The sequence below is a fragment of the Dryobates pubescens genome, chromosome 9, assembly GCF_014839835.1.
Source record: "Dryobates pubescens isolate bDryPub1 chromosome 9, bDryPub1.pri, whole genome shotgun sequence".
In the NCBI taxonomy this organism is placed as follows: Eukaryota; Metazoa; Chordata; class Aves; order Piciformes; family Picidae; genus Dryobates; species Dryobates pubescens.
The window spans coordinates 16,645,488-16,661,346 of record NC_071620.1 but is presented as its reverse complement, the minus strand read 5'-3'; the positions used below and the strand labels follow the sequence as shown (position 1 = coordinate 16,661,346).

Below are 15,859 nucleotides of genomic sequence, written 5' to 3'. Positions count from 1 at the left end.
TGCAGACCTTCTATAGGCCCCTGAAAAGTCAGGGCATATCCTGTTGCAGAAATATCTACTACCCAACAGCACAACTTCAAAAAAGCAAAGCTGCAAATGGACAACTGAGCCAAAAAAGCTCATTCAGGAGCCACTTAAAAAAGGAAAAACAAACAAACAAACAAAGCCTATTGCAAGCAAAAATCCACTGAAAAGAGATCTCTCAGAACAAGTTTATTTGTCAACCACAATTATAAAATTTAAATATTTATACAGCAAGATGGAAAATTCTTAAGTAACCAAACACTCCAAACTATTTGGCTGCAGTATACACAGGAATGGTTTTGTTTCTCTTATGAGTTGATCCAATATCATCCTTTAGTTACTCAGCAGCTTCTTGAAGGCATGTTTAACTTGGAGAACATATTTCACATTTTTCAGTGCAGTATGCAAGAAAGAAAAAAAATAAAATAAAATTTGAGATGGTACCGAGTCCAAAAATAAAAATTAAACAAGAAAAAGAAAACAGAAAAAGAAAAGGAGAGGCAGGTTGAAGTCAGCTACTCTGTAAATAGCTCTGGTTAACACTGTTTGTATGTGTTGCCATAGTTCAGATGGTACAGGTTAAAATGTTCCTTTGACACACAAACATAAATAACATGTTCCAAATGGTGTTTTGCAAAACATGCATCAAGTTGCCCAATTATTTAAAAACTTCTGTAGGAGAGAAATACAAAGGCAGCCAGAGCTGGAAGCATTCACAATACCCGAATAAGGCCCTTCAGAGTATATTTTAAAGCAAAATATTAAACCCCTTCGTTCTCAGGTAATAGATTAAGAGGCCGAGACACACATCGTCTGCGAGGGTGAGGATACTGGAGGCTGGCAGTGTCAGCATCGCAAGAGTGCTCTATCAGAGGAGGAGGAGGAAGGAGCTGGGCATGGCTGGACCATCTCGATCCAGCCCGTGGGGAATCCAGAGGGGGAAAGAAATACCTGAAACAATTAAGAAAGGAACAAAACACCAAAAAAACCAAAACCAACAACAAAACAAACAAAACAAAAGAGAAAAGAAAAGAAAAAAAAGAACAAAAACAAGAAAAAGAGAAAGGTAGTAAATACAAGGAGAACCAAAGGGGAGCAAAGACATGCTGGAAAAAAAACCAAAAAAGCTTTAGTATATCCATGCCAAAACCAACAGAACGTAACAGCAGAAATCAGGGCTTGGAATTCAAAACAAGACAAATCCCCAAAATAACAGAGTCTTTTCCACTGAAATCCATGGGAAGGAGTATGGTTATCGGAACCCTAGTACACATTTGTACAGAGAACAGACCGCTTTGGGAATGAGAAGGATGCTGCAGAACTGCCATGAACAAGCGTCCACTCTCCCAGAGCTCCTGTGATCCGTTAACAGAGCTTTTAACGCTTCACGTGCGGCACAAGAGACACATTGGATATGATCCAGGTACATTTTCTGCCCGTGCATCCAATTCACAGCACTTACAGAATAGAGGTAAAAACATCCTTGTTTTTACAATGCTTTCAATTTAATAACACACATTTACAGAGCATAGGTACTTGCAGTGACATACAGTCTGCATGTGTATTTACATATTCCTGCTGAATGAATCCTCAGAGTCAGTGTGAAGACTCCTGGTGAACACAAGACTCAGAATTCAGCCATTTCACTTCATTTTTCTGCTGACTTTATTGGAACTTACCCGTAATACTTTTGCATTTTAGTCTGCTAGATACCTACAGATGATTTCTGCCTTCTTTATACAGTTCTGCGGACTTACACAAAGGGACAGCTACATGAGTCAGGAAACTACTAGACAATTCACAAGCTGCATTTTGGTTTCAGTCTCTGTGACTCAAGGGTTCGTGGATTTTAGACTACTACTTTTATAGAATTTTAGTTACTCCACGGAATTATTTACCACAGGGATGCACAAGCACGTATCAGGAAAAGTACTTCTCTCAGGGTGACAAAAGTATGACAGTACTTAGAAAACATTTATTTGAAGTCATACTAAGGTATAAATGAAGCAAGACCCACCTATTAAAAGCTACCATCTGTACAAGTGTCAAAACACACTTTTCTTATCCCTCCCAAACTGGCAGTTTCATATATTACAAAGCAGTTACAAACCCATGGTGTTCAGGCATCTTAATCAAATGCTGAACACTATCCAATCCCAAACAAACTCATCATCAAAACAACTGTCATTAAAGTTATTTTCATGGTTGTTTCCCTCCTCCCATCCCAATCAAGGACGAAAAATTCTCAGTTTTAGTCATGAACTAGTCTTTTAATTCAACAAGCTTTCAAAAAAAGAAAGAAAAAAGTGTTTTAATGGAAGTTTTGGGGGTTGGCTGGTTGTGGGTGGTTTTTTTTTCCAAACAAGAAGCCTCTCCAAGTATTTTTCTATGAGGAGTTCCAACAGTATCAAACTGTGCGGGCTAGTACAAAAAACGTACACAAGGTGTTTTAAAAAGGCTTTTTGAACAGCATTTAGTAGTTAGCAGGCTGCTGGTGTCTTGGGAGAGGTCAAACGGCGTTGGGGAGGGGAAAAAGGAGTTCGTTTTCCATTCCTGTGTGCATGCAACAAGCAGCAAAACACCAAAGTTACTCCAGTTAGCTTGGTATCAGCTCTGCTTTCTGTTAAGAAGGACATAATACAAATGGAAAATGGGAATTGTATCATAAATCTAGACAAATAAGTACATCAACATAACAATATAGCCCAACTGACTTATTTTCCAATCATCTACAGCATCTGTTCTCAAGCTATTCTGATTACAAAGCCAGGTTGGTGATGGTGCTTTAACAAAGTTTTCCAGATCTGCCTGTGCTTTAGCTGGGTGAACTGCTTAAATTTATAGACACCAAAACACAGCATCTGGTCAACAGGCAATAAATTCTTGTGCGGCATATCAATTTAGTTAAATGTCAGCACATAAACCTGTATTTTAAGTGTTAATACACTAAAAAGGTAGCAACTGTGCTTAGGCAATTCAAGCCAATGTGATTACAGAAGAAAAAAGGTATGTAGGTGCAGCTTTTTTATACTAAGGTTCAATCCTAGGACATGAAACTACAGGTAAGTGAAACTCCCCAGCCACAGACTCCATTTGGCAACAAAATATTAATTCCACATTGCAGCTGAGAATAATGTATTTAAAAAACAACACAGACCATTTTCAAAATACAGAGCTATGGAATGGGTCTAAAATAATATGAGAAGTTTGTTTCACCATGGATTACTACCAATTGCAGGGAGAGGAGAACAGTCTGTGTGCTGGGGTAGGGTAGTTTTGCTGGCAGCAGCACAGCCTGAGATAAGGAGACTGTGAAACCACATGCTACACAAAAGAGGTCAGAAACACTCTGTACCTCTGCAGGAGCCCAAGCAAACACAGTTCTGCAGCTTTAGTGCCATGGTTTATTTGATTAGGTGGTGTTGGGTCATAGGTTGGACTTGATGATCTCAAAGGTCTTTTCCAACCTGGTTATTTATGTATTTCCTTCGAGATCACATCTGCAAGCTAGGGCCTCCTTTTTGCTAGGGCCTGCTGCCACATCTTGCTCTCCCATTTATCTTTTGAGGAAAACATGAGAGCCCTTCTCTGTCCAACACATCTAAAGACCTGGAAGCCAGAACTTTAGGAGTGACTGCTGGAGTGGGGGCTACTCTCCAAAAGTAGACTGTCACAGTACCTTACAGACAAGCTACCTTGAGGCATTGAAAAAAAAAAAACCAGCGTGGCCACAAAAGTTAGAAGCTGCTGCTATGGAATTTGGCCACATTTGGTCCTTATGTAGGACATGTCCTGTAAGGCTGATTGCCCACACTCCAAAGCATGTGTTTCTAGATTTCAGCATGCACAAATTCAAATGCTCTTCAGAAGAGGTAGTTCAATTTACCTACTAAATAGCAATTATTAGAGAATAAAAACATAACAGAAAAAGCAAACTATCTACAGTAAAAAAGCTGTATGAAGACTGAAAAAACAACAAGCTTTCATTGACTTGATGTTACACCTGCGAAAATGCAAGTAAACTACCACTAGTATGTGACTACTGAAACTATACATTGTGAACTATCTTTTCTTCCCTACTTTTTGCTACATTACCCCAACCAAAACTAGAATTTGCTGGTACTTTTGCTTCACTTTAAACGTGCACCTAAAGCAAAGGAACAGTTACACAGCAGTATAGTGAAGTTTCTCCTCGTTTGAAACCATTTCAAGGAGGTTATTTTTGATAACATGGAAGGACATTTCCCAAGTAAAAATAAAATGTTTACAGAAGGATTCAGTATGGGTTTGTTAATTTTGTCTTATCACTGGCACAACAGACACCATCACAGAGCAAAATTCAAAGAGCCTGTACAGGTATTCATGCAACAAACATCATTACACTTCAAAAAAAATAAAGTTAAAAAAATATATATAAAGCAAATAGGAAAGTGAAATTAAATGAAGAGACTATTTACTGAACTTCAGTATCTCCACTAATGAACTTACCTGCTGGCAGATGATCCATTTAGTGAATTCTGTAGACTTGTATTGGCTGAACCTAGAGAGGCATTAAAAATTCCCTGCTGAGCACTACCATTCACTGGGCTCCCATTACCTTTCAGTATACCCGTGCACTTCCAGTTGTCCATGTAATTAGCTGAAAACACAGATTCATAAAACCTGTTAGTTTCTCTTCTGAAGCTCAGCTTTTGACACAACTGTGATCTTTCACCTGGTGTGAATTAGAACTGAACTTCAGTACTAATATGCAAACTCCATAAAGTTGAGGATCTGGCCCTTCAGCTCTCTCAAACCCTCTGCCTCTGCCACAATTTACAACTTGGGTTTCTGCAGTAGCAAGAATGAATTTCCTTTTACAAAATGCTGAGAAACAAATGAGAATGGAGAAAGAAACTGCCACTGTTTCTTTTGTTGTTGCTTTTGGAAATTTAAATAGAAAAACCCCAACCGTTTGCCTGAACATTGTGACTGAATGCAGATTTTCTGGGAACAGGCAAAGACATGCAGTAGAATCAAAGAATGGTTTGGGGTGGAAGGGACCTTTAGAGGTCATCAAGTCCAAGACCCCTGCAGAGAGCAGGGACATCTCCAACTAGATCAAGTTGCTCAGAGCCCCATCCAACCTGGCCTGGAATGTTTCCAGAGATGGTGCTTCTACCACCTCTCTCAACAACCTGGGCCAGTGTTTCACCACACTTCTTTCTTCTCTCCAGTCCAAGTCTCCCTCTTTTAGTTTAAAACTATCACTACATGTCCTGTCACAACAGACCCTGCTAAGAAGTCTGTCCCCATTTTTCTAACAGGCTCCTCTAAGTACCTATGTTAACTTTAAAAGTGGTAAGTTGACATAGCTCCAGTATGGTGAAATGATTTGCCAGTACAGTAACAACTATTCACAGCAGCCTCAATCACAGAAGCCTTCCAGCGCAGGAAGTTATTGCCCCTCTTATCCCAAAATGGAACTACAAATATAAAAATCCATCACAGAGAAATCTAAGATGAACTTTGACTCCAAAATTAACTTTTTGAGCAACATTTGTGCAGTGAATACATTTCAGGTGGGTGACCTTACCCTTCCAGAGCCTAACGCAGCCATCGTCACCAGAGGAAGCAAGCACAGTGCCTGTGATATTCCAGCTCACTCGCCACACCTGGGAGTTGTGGTTGTCAAACTGTGCCACAATATGAATTTCAAATTTTGTTAATCCTCCAGATGAAGTCAGTTCTTTCCTGTTGAAGACAGAAGTGACAGTTCTGCACACAATTGGTCAAAATATGACAGGACAGAGTCTGGAGATACTCCGCAAAAAGTCAAGTGGGGACTACAAAAATGCTGAGGGGACTGGAGCTTCTCTTTTGAGAAGCAGCTGAGATGGGATCTTCCTAACGCTCATCAAGATCTAAAGGGTGGGAGTCAAAAGGATGGGGCCACACTCTTTTCAGTGCTGCACACCAAAAGGATAAGGTGCAATGGTGACAAAGTGGAACATAGGAAGGCTCCATCAGAACATGAGGAAAATAATTATTTCCTGTGAGGGTGGCAGAGCACTGGACCAGGCTGCCCAGAGAGGTTGTGGAATCGCCTTCTCTGGAGAGATTTCAAGCCCTCCTAAAGACTGCGATCCTGGGAAACCTGCTCTGGATGATCCCGCTTTAGCAGGGACTAGAGGACCTCCAGAGCTCCCTTCTAGTGCCCACTACTCTGTGACAAAAAAGAGGACTTGATATATTGTTACTAGATTAGGAGCATTAAGAGGTATCAGACAAAAATTGTAGACTTGCTTACAATGTCATCATCCTAAAAAAATCAGGCTGCTAAACAACCCTGAACACATTAAGTTACTGGTTTTTTGCTCCCCAGGTACTATTAAAATAAGAGTACACAGAACATAGCACATGATCCCAAACTCTCTTACTTTTAAGCTCACCTTAGAGGTTTTAGTGTGAAAATTCGTACATCTTTGGTTGCTACAGCTAAGATGTGGAAGGATCGTCCCAGATTTGGAGCAAACGCAATATCATGTACAGGATCTGTGACTGTCATCAGCGCTTCTGCTTTTGCATATTTCCTGTATAGCAAAAGAAATTAAGCTTTAATGCCATCAAAATTGCCAGTAATGCTAATTATATAAACCAGACATAGTGGAACAGAGGAAAAAGGGGTTAATATATACCAGGAGATGTGCAATTTCTATTGTAAGTAATAATTTCTTCAGAAACTAAATATATCAGATACAGTAACTGCCCTGGAGCAGTCTGCCCAGGGCAGAAGTGAAGTCACCATGCCTGGAGAGACTTAAAAGACATGTAGATGTGGTACTAAAGGACATGGTTTAGTGGCAACCTGGCAGTGATGGATGATCTTAAACCTCTGTGATTGTACTAACAACAGTATGCTAAATCGTACCACAAAGCAAGGATTCCAGTGCAAAGAACACTTTTGTCTACAGCTAGAAAACAGAAATAAAAAACATCTTCAGATTCACAAATCTAAAGGGCAATTGAATCTCAGTAACTTCCTGTACTTCGGGTGCTTGCAAGCAGTGCTATTTATCTCCTCCAATGCATGATAAGTATGTATTCCATTTTCTTATTTCCCACTGGATTAATTAAAACAACTGTTCTTTATTGTTGAAGCACAGAGAACACCATTGTTAATGCACAGAGAACACTGTCTGAAGCCAGGCATAAATCCACAGAACACCCTGGCTCCCTTCCCACGCCAATCACCCTGACTGGAACTCAAGTTCTCTGTCATCATTTAAGGGAAAGGGGTTGTGCACACACTTCCTGGCCTTTTCTGGCTCAGCTGAACTTTCACAGAACACTAGTAATTTACCGAACTTTCTGTCATTACAAACATGGTTTTGAAAGCATTTTAAGGTCACCTTCAACACAAAAAGTGCCTAGTGAAAAACAATTCAAGTGAAACAACTCAAATTTCAAGTTTGCCCTATTCATTCCTTTTGCAAAATTAAGAGCATAAATTAGTACAAGCAGAAACAACAATTCCCTCTTTAAAATGCTGGTAAGAACACTGGCATTTCTTCACTGAGACAGAGCAAAATTATCACTGTGTCTGTCAGCATCAGTTATCACTCTGAGGGCTCCCTCTCCTTTCCAACCCAATGGCTCAGACACAGAATTAAGGTACTATTTACTACCCAACATCTAACAACAGGACTAAAATAAAAGGCCAGTATATTACAAACTACTTTCAGATCCCATAAACATTCTGTATTGTTATTTACCTTACCTGGTGTTTTCATTATATTCATAAATTTGAACCTTAGCCAATATATTTGGACTGTTGTCATCGCTTCCTACAGCTATCATTGGAGAATGTGCTCGAGAGCTAAAAGGTGAAAATAGTTACATTTACAAGTGATATATACACAGAAAGTACGTCAGAAAGTACAGCAAGCTAGTTTTTTTTACACTTCAGACACATTGTCTATTAAAAAAAACAAACAATCAAAACAAAACATCACAAGGTGAAAAAAATATCACAAGTAGTTGTGCCCTTCAGTTACCCATACAATCTCCATTCACAAAACAATCTATTGTTTTGTCTAAACACTCACTCCAGTGACATCACCAGGGAGTATTATTTGGCAAATCAACAGAGGGGTCCCAGAGATCTGGATGCATTTTATACATGCAGCTGCACTCAGGCATTTGCCACAAGTTTCACAGGAGTATGCCTTCTTTGCAGCACCTTTATTGAGTGGCTTAGTGGGATTTCATTCAGGTTTTGGAAGACAAGATTATGAAAGCTAATAGTAGAGGAGTTCTAGTTCTTAAATCAACTTTTAAGCCTATCCCATGCATTAAGATGGAAGATAAAACTCAACCTTCAACACACTCTGCTGCTGCTAATGAATAGAACAGGGTCAGCAGGACACAGACCACTATGTCTACAGGGGCTACACATCCCTGTACAACCACTAATAGGGAAAGCCATTAAGTGCTTCTGGACAAAGAGAATCCAAGTCAGTTTAGCCCAGAATGGCTTTTCCCTTCCTGTGATTGCTGGGCATATTGCCACTGCACTGGGCATATTAACACTGCTATGTGAGATGGGAAGGAGAACCTCTGCTTCTGTGTTCTGGGTAGGAAGTACCCAACCATCACACTGGTTACTCCCTGTTCAAGGAGGTTAAGTGTATCACTGAGCCCCCCAAAGACATGACTGAAAAAACAACTCTTGGGCTCTGTATTTGTGCTAGCAAGACTCTCGTGCTTCCCAGTTCTTTGTTGCCGTGCAAATGGTGCATGTCCTTGTTAGAGCTGTCAAAAATCTCTCTTACAACACCTCTCTTAAAAGAAAAAAAAAGAATTGTCTTTTTATTTTTCTTATATGGAAATCCTAGTTGAGTGTGGGATAAATAAAGAGCACTCTGCAGTGCACTCATTAAAGAGCTTTTTACTTGCTAAAAATAATTAACCTGAAGATATTGCCTCACAGAGCTCAGGAGTTTTGTAAGTTCTCTGGCTCTGCCAAACTTGTTTCACTAAACGAAATACCAGCAACTTTACTTCAGATCTGAGTAATATACATTGCATCTTCTCCATTCATGTTTCAGGATTTATTCTACAACACATCAGCCAGCAGGAGCAGGGAAATCATTGTGCCCCTGTACTCTGCACTGGTTAGGCCACACCTTGAGTACTGTGTCCAGTTCTGGGCCTCTCAGTTTAAGAAGGACATCGAGACACTTGAACGTGTCCAGAGAAGGACAACCAGGCTGGGGAGAGGCCTCGAGCACAAGCCCTACAAGGAGAGGCTGAGGGAGCTGGGATTGTTTAGCCTGGAGAAGAGGAGGCTCAGAGGAGACCTCATTGCTGTCTACAACTACCTGAAGGGGGACTGTAGCCAGAAGGGAGTTGGGTCTCTTCTCCCAGGCAACCAGCACCAGAACGACAGGACACAGTCTCAAGCTCCACCAAGGGAGGTTTAGGCTCAAGGTGAGGAGAAAGCTCTTCACTGAGAGAGTCATTCATCATTGGAATGGGCTGCCTGGGGAAGTGGTCGAGTCACCATCCCTGGAGGGGTTCCAAGAGGGGATTGGACATGGCACTCGGTCTAGTCATAAGGTCTTGGGTGAAAGGTTGGACTTGATGATCTTTGAGGTCTCTTCCAACCTTGGTGATACTGTGATTCTGTGATACCAGCTCTTTAGATCCTTTGCTTCAACAATCATAAAGCAAAACCTGCAGTTTTAATAACATACCTTGAAGGATTCCAAGAAATACAACTGCAGCTGAGCTTACATGAGATTTCATGCTGCAGTGACCACTGACTGAGGTTCATCACATCTGGAGCTTCATAAATCCTTACAACTCCATCTGCTGAACATGTTGCTAACATAAGACCCATATGCTTGGGAGCAAACTTCACATCTGTAACAGATGTCCTACTGTCTACCAAAGTAGTCCTCTTCACCTGCAAAGAAAGGCAGAAACTCTTGAAGAAAATGCTAGAAATTTCCATCCACTAAAAACTTCCTAAGGAAGGCCATCAAAAAGTTTGACAACACCATTTCATAGCACCACTTAGGTCTTCCCTCAAAAGCTAAACCAGAAGTATCTTTACACACCAATGAACTGAAGAAATAACAGATCAGTGCACTGATGCAATTTGAAGCACCAAGAAATACATTCACAGAGGTATCAAAGCTTTCACACCAAGAAGAGTTGTTTAGATGGTGCTCTTCAAGGAAAAAAAACAAACATACAAACCACAAAACAATACATAACATAAGCATAAAATTTGGCCACAGGAAGTTTAAAACTGTCCTCATCAATCATAGAACTCATGCTGGTGATGAAGCTAACTGCAGCGCCAAGCAATGCTGCTTTCCCATTCCAGTGCTGCTGAAGTTTGCCATGGAGCATTTTCCAACAAAAGCATCAAAACAAGTATTTTTGACAAGGGAATGGGTGAATGCAGCAGACATTCAATAGGAACATTAACTAAGGTGAGAGTGGGCCAAAACCACCAACATTTGTTTTTCAAGTTCACAACTGCCTCCTGCACAGGGAAGTCAGCATTCATACCCCACTGGGTGCCAAAGATCTCGACAACCCAAATCCTTACAAATACGTATTTTAATGTTGGAAAACTTTAGCAGAAAGAAGAAAACTGCAGATTATTTTAGAAACCTAAACCAAAACATTAGAGGCAGGAATATTATACTGAGTTATGCAAGAGTACACCTGATGAACAGCTGCAGAATAATCTGTTCAGATCTAAAATTCACTTAATGAAACATTACCCAGAAAATCCACTCCTGAGCAAACGTCCCTCAGAAACTGAGCTGTTTCAAAGATGAAAAAACAGCATGAACCAGTTTCAAATCAGCTCGTCACAGAAAGAAACCCCCCCCAACTTTGATTCTACTGCAGATGGGTGTCCAAGTCTGCAAACTGTTCACCAGCAAACATCTTCTTAAGAAACACCAGCAGCAGTGACGCTTAATTAATGGTTGCACTCTGTGATTTTGAAGGTCTTTTCCAATCAAAACAATCCTGTGATACTGTAACTGTCCTAATTCTTGCCATGTACCTCTTCTTCCCAAATGCTTTAAAAATGCTTCCTCTACATGGGAATATTGCCACAAGTTAAAGAAACATAGGCAAAATCAGGAACCCCTTGTACTAACAAAAGAAAACAGGATGCTTTCTCTGTTTCAGGGATGGAAACGTGTTGCCAATTCAGAAACGTTTGGTAACGCGGTACTCAGAACTTTCATCTTACGTCTTCCAGCTAAGTCTGGAATGGAACAGTTTAAAGCTTATGCCATTACAATAAGCAAACAAACCAAGAAGGCACAGTAAATCTAACTGTGTAAGAACATACAGAAACTGCAGTTAATACTTTCAAGTCTCACCCAGTGACTCTGGCCTCGGAGTTTATCATTTGACTCTCCCACTATTTCTTCCCACACAGCTGCTGTTCTATCAAAAGAGCAGGAAGCCAGGACCTGCCCAAATTCTGGATGGGCCCACGTCACTCGCCAAACAGATCCACTATGTGTCTGAAAGATAACACCATAACATCAGAGACACTTACTTACTGTGTTAAGACCAGACATTTCCATGACTTCATGTAGAAGAAATAACTCTATGAAGAAGTAAGGCTAATCCTTTGAAATCTCTGTTCAGTTAAAAGGCTCAGTGCCACACAGAGGCTGCTGCACTTGTTAATGCCTAGAAGCACTGCAATGTTTTGTTGCTATTAATGGTTAAAAAGTAATTATTACAACTGTCAAGGCATTATTTATTACTCCTTTAAACCCTAAGTTCCAAGCTAGGATTCTGCCTTGACACAGGAAGTGCAGCTCCATCTTCAGTTTTGAGCCATTAGCACATGGGCTCACTTCTGGCTTGCCTGTACTTTTCCAAAGCATATACATTGCTTATGCTCTCCCTTTTTCACATAAAACTTTTTTTCATCCCTCGTTAACTTAATGCTTCTGGGTTTTTTTTAGATAAGGGGAATTCAAAAGCATCACTTGCCTTTCCATTGACAAGGATTATTGTACTGAATAATGTAAGAAATAATAATGTAAGACTAAAACAAGACCAGCTTTAAGTGAGAAGTGTTCTCATAAAGTAGAGAAAAAGTATTTTACCATAAGAAACACAGGTCCAAATAAAGGCAACAAAGCTGATGAATGGTCTAGAGCACAAGTCCTGTGAGAAGCAGCTGAGGGAACTGAGGTAGGTTAATCTGGAGAGAAGGAGGCTGAGGGGAGACCTTGTTGCTCTCTGTAACTTCCTGAATGGAGGATGAAGCCAGATGGGAACCAGTCTCTTCTCCCAAGCAGAAAGTGACAGCACAAGAGGGAATAACCTCAAGTTGCATCAGAGAAGATTTAGGTTGAACATCAGGAAAAAAATCTTCCCTGTGAAAGCATTGTCAAGCCCTGGAACAGGCTGCCCAGGAAAATGGTGGAGTTACCATTCCTGGGGTGATTGAAATGATGTGTAGATGCAATACTGAGGGACATGGTTTAGCAGCAGACTTGGTAGTGTTGGGTTAATGGTTTAACTCAAGGATCTTCAAGGTCTTTTCCAGTCTACACAATTCTATGATTCTATTTCTACTCTACAAGTCGGGAAAAACGAAGTGTTTCTGCAAAACCAGTTTTTATGACTACAAACCTTCCAGCTGGCAGTGCAGTGCCAATCACCGTTTTCACTTTTGTCCCAGACCTGTTGAGCAAACACAATGCAGTCAAGCGGTGAGTATTCAAAGCCCGACAAGCAGTACTAAGAAACACACCCACTACAATAAACACACACATATTTGTACAACTGTCATGAACATGACAACAATGCCCAACATTTGCATCTGGAAAGCTTCTATCTGGATGAGGACACAACTGCACTTCACTCAACCTTGAGAATATCCCTACTACAGGTAGGAAGAAGAGGCACAAACTTGCAAAAGCCACAACTGTATGAAGTTTATCTTTTTTTAATATTACATTATTAATAGAAGACAAATTACTACACCTCTTCTCACTTCATTCTCTCTGAGTACACTACCTGGTTTCATTCTAGAACCCCCATAGTCTTTCACCAACCCAGATCTAGCTGCAAAACCCTGAGGTGTGTCCTGTCAATCATCCTAAAGGGGAAGACAGCAAAAAGAAAATCAGGCTAGTGGGGGAAAAGATCTTTCTACTTATAATATTTCTACCTTGATTTATAACTACATGCAAGTCACTTAAACTTCTTTCCTCCTATGATTTTTTCTTCTGAAAAACTGTTAAGTCATGAATGTAACCTGAGGAAAGACAGCTCCAGAAGCCTGGCATGCATCCATACTTACTATGTAGCTTCACTGAAAGTCACTTTGCTTTTGCCATTCTGAATCCCTAACACAAGTTTGGTTGTTATCCTGACAGTCCAACTTCGTAACTTCTCCCCAACTGCCTGGCTCACCTAGTGAGAATGGGACCTACATGATCCAGATACAGTACTGCTAGTTTACAAGTGTTGTATAACTCTGGTCAGAGCTACTCTTCTTAAAACAGTCTCATACAAGATACTATTAGAACTGAAAAGTAACATTGTGCTACTAAAGAACACAGATTTTGAGTCCTGCCTACCTCTTGCCACCTTTCTCAACATTGTTTTTAGGCTGCAAGTCTCCCATAGCCAATACAGAACAAAGACTGCCATGGTTTTGGCTTACTTTTTGTGGGACAGGTTTTTTTCTGCTGTTCTGAGTAGGAGTTTTTTGCTTGCTTTTCAATATGCAGTCAGGAAAAAGGAGCTGCCCACTTGTTTTCATGCCTGATCTACATTGGGCATAGCTGTCCATGATGAAAAGCAGTTTTCCCAACCATTTATCTGGCCTAACACCGGTCTTACACTGTGCAAACCACACTCCTTAAATCTGTGTAACTCCTGAACTTTCGTCCATCTTCTCACTACCGGGAAAATCCACTAATTTTAAGGTAACAATAAAGTAACAATTCCATCTAGCGGAAGGTAACACTAAGCTTCCCTAATCTGCCAGAGCACACGCAGGACATTTCAACCTCTTCCTTATCAGCATTTCATTACGAAACAGCAGCTTCTTCCCTACGAGCCCTTAAATAAACGCATATTTTCAGCGGAATCACCAAAACAATCAGCACTACTGCACCCGCAACGGCTTAAAGGTGCGTTCCCTGCTTAAAGATGTTTGCGCTGCGGAAAGAAGTTGTGCTGGTGCACGCATTTGCGTACACAAACACAGGCACACACCAACTACGTGTATTATCTGCGCCCAGACTCGACGCTACCGCCCGGTACCGCACGCGTTTCGCTGCGGGCCGCAGCCGGGTCTTTCCGCGGGCACGGTGGAAAGCGGGAGCCGAACGCGGCCCTTCGCTCCCCATGCTGAGTGGGGCGCGGTGGAACGGAGAGGCCCAGACCCGGGGCCGCCGTGAGAGTAAAGGCCACGCCCCGGTCCCAGCCCGGTAGGCCGCACCCCGCCGGTGCCGCCGCCAAACACACACCCCCGCACACACTACCACCCTCCTCAGCCCAAGGCCCGGCCACTCCGGCTCACTTTGACGCTCTGGTCGCTGGAGCAGGTGGCCATGCGCCGGCCGTGGAAGTCGAAGGAGACATCGTGGATGAGGTCGCGGTGATCCGCCGCGATGCTGCGCGCCACGAACATCGCGACGCGGCGCGGCCGCCACGATCCTGCCCGCCGGGCCCAGCGCGCGCGTCCCGCCTCACGCGGCGGTGCGGGCGGGGAAGGAGGAGGAGCAGCGCCTCGTGCCCGGCCGTTACTGCCCCCGCCCGGCCGGGAGGCTGAGGTGGTTCTAGGGACCTGTTCCGTCCACTCCTCCCCACTCGTGCCAGCTCTGACTTCTTGCATCCCAAGATAGGGCACAAGATGTGGCAGTGCCCTTGGTCTGCACAGGAGCAAGTCTAAGCCAGAGCCTTCCTGCAGCCCAGCCCTTAGCGGTAATTCGCCCCATCAGTGCTCTCACTGCTAGAAGCAGCCCCTGGCTGTGCAAACCTGCCCTGAACTTCAGAAAGTGCCAGCACTGAGCAGAGACCGAGCTGGCACAGCTCTGGCCAGAATTAGCTCCGTTCTAGCACAAACCGGGAAACGATACAGTTAAGCAAAGCTGATTGTTCCTGATAGTTCCAGTGCCGTAATTGGTGAGGTATTCTGGTTTTCATGCTAGAAACATACATAAGAATAAAATAAATTTTTAAAAATATTTTAAAAAAAAACCAACCATGAAACAAGTATTACTCTTGTACTTACTTGGACTTGGGTGATTTTTAATCTTCTTGGTGCATCACTTGAGACATTTTATATTTTGAAAATCATTTACTGCTTCATTCAAATAAGTGGAGATACAGAGCGCCTAATGAAAACATGAAAGCTGGGTTAGAAGTTCGTGGCAGTGTCTCTGAATGCTTGCTTTTGCCAGCTATTTTGGGGAAACATCTTTTACTGTAAGCTGTTGGTTATATTTATAAAAAAAAAGTTTGTTGGGTTTTTGTTGGTTTTTTTTTTAAAGAATTGTTTCCAGTCAGTGATTCAGCTGTCAAAAACCCATTCTTATGCAATTTTCAGTAATGTAATGATTTTGTCAAAACACAGAGCATGTTGCAACCAGAGAACTCATGTTTTCCACCTGCTTAAATGTAGCTTATTGTTCAGCCAGTTATACAGATCAGTATAGTTGGGGCAGGACAGAACTGTCAGATTCACAGATAACTGGCATCGATCTATTTCATTTGAAAAATCTAGAAATATTGGAATGAGGCAAAAAGGCATGCTTTTGTTTGACCTAAAAAAAGTTTA

At 41.7% G+C, this 15,859-nt stretch overlaps 1 protein-coding gene across 2 annotated transcripts; it reads right to left on the bottom strand.

The window, feature by feature from the left end:
- Positions 1-198: 198 nt before the first annotated feature.
- SEH1L (SEH1 like nucleoporin) lies at positions 199-14,770 on the bottom strand. 2 transcript variants are annotated; one of them, XM_054164244.1, is made up of 9 exons: positions 14,600-14,770; positions 12,697-12,747; positions 11,421-11,567; positions 9,762-9,973; positions 7,784-7,882; positions 6,456-6,596; positions 5,600-5,757; positions 4,513-4,663; positions 199-975 (listed from the first exon to the last, which is right to left on the bottom strand). In XM_054164244.1, exons 1-9 carry the CDS (start codon positions 14,708-14,710, stop codon positions 786-788), a joined length of 1,260 nt encoding a protein of 419 aa, XP_054020219.1. In that variant the 5' UTR covers positions 14,711-14,770; the 3' UTR covers positions 199-785. The 2 variants fall into 2 exon arrangements, with proteins under 2 accessions (XP_054020219.1, XP_054020221.1); XM_054164246.1 differs by having other exon boundaries at positions 857-2,644.
- Between the last annotated feature and the right edge of the window lie 1,089 nt (positions 14,771-15,859).

What these genes read in the sequence shown, in the direction of transcription:
- SEH1L (XM_054164244.1), bottom strand. Translation starts at nt 14,710, where the DNA reads ATGTTCGTGGCGCGCAGCATCGCGGCGGATCACCGCGACCTCATCCAC. An exon ending in TCCGAGGCCAGAGTCACTGG is followed by an intron (nt 9,974 to 11,420) that starts GTGAGACTTGAA and finishes CTTTCTTTGCAG; the next exon opens with GTGAAGAGGACTACTTTGGT. An exon ending in AATGGATCATCTGCCAGCAG is followed by an intron (nt 976 to 4,512) that starts GTAAGTTCATTA and finishes TAATTGTTTCAG; the next exon opens with GTATTTCTTTCCCCCTCTGG.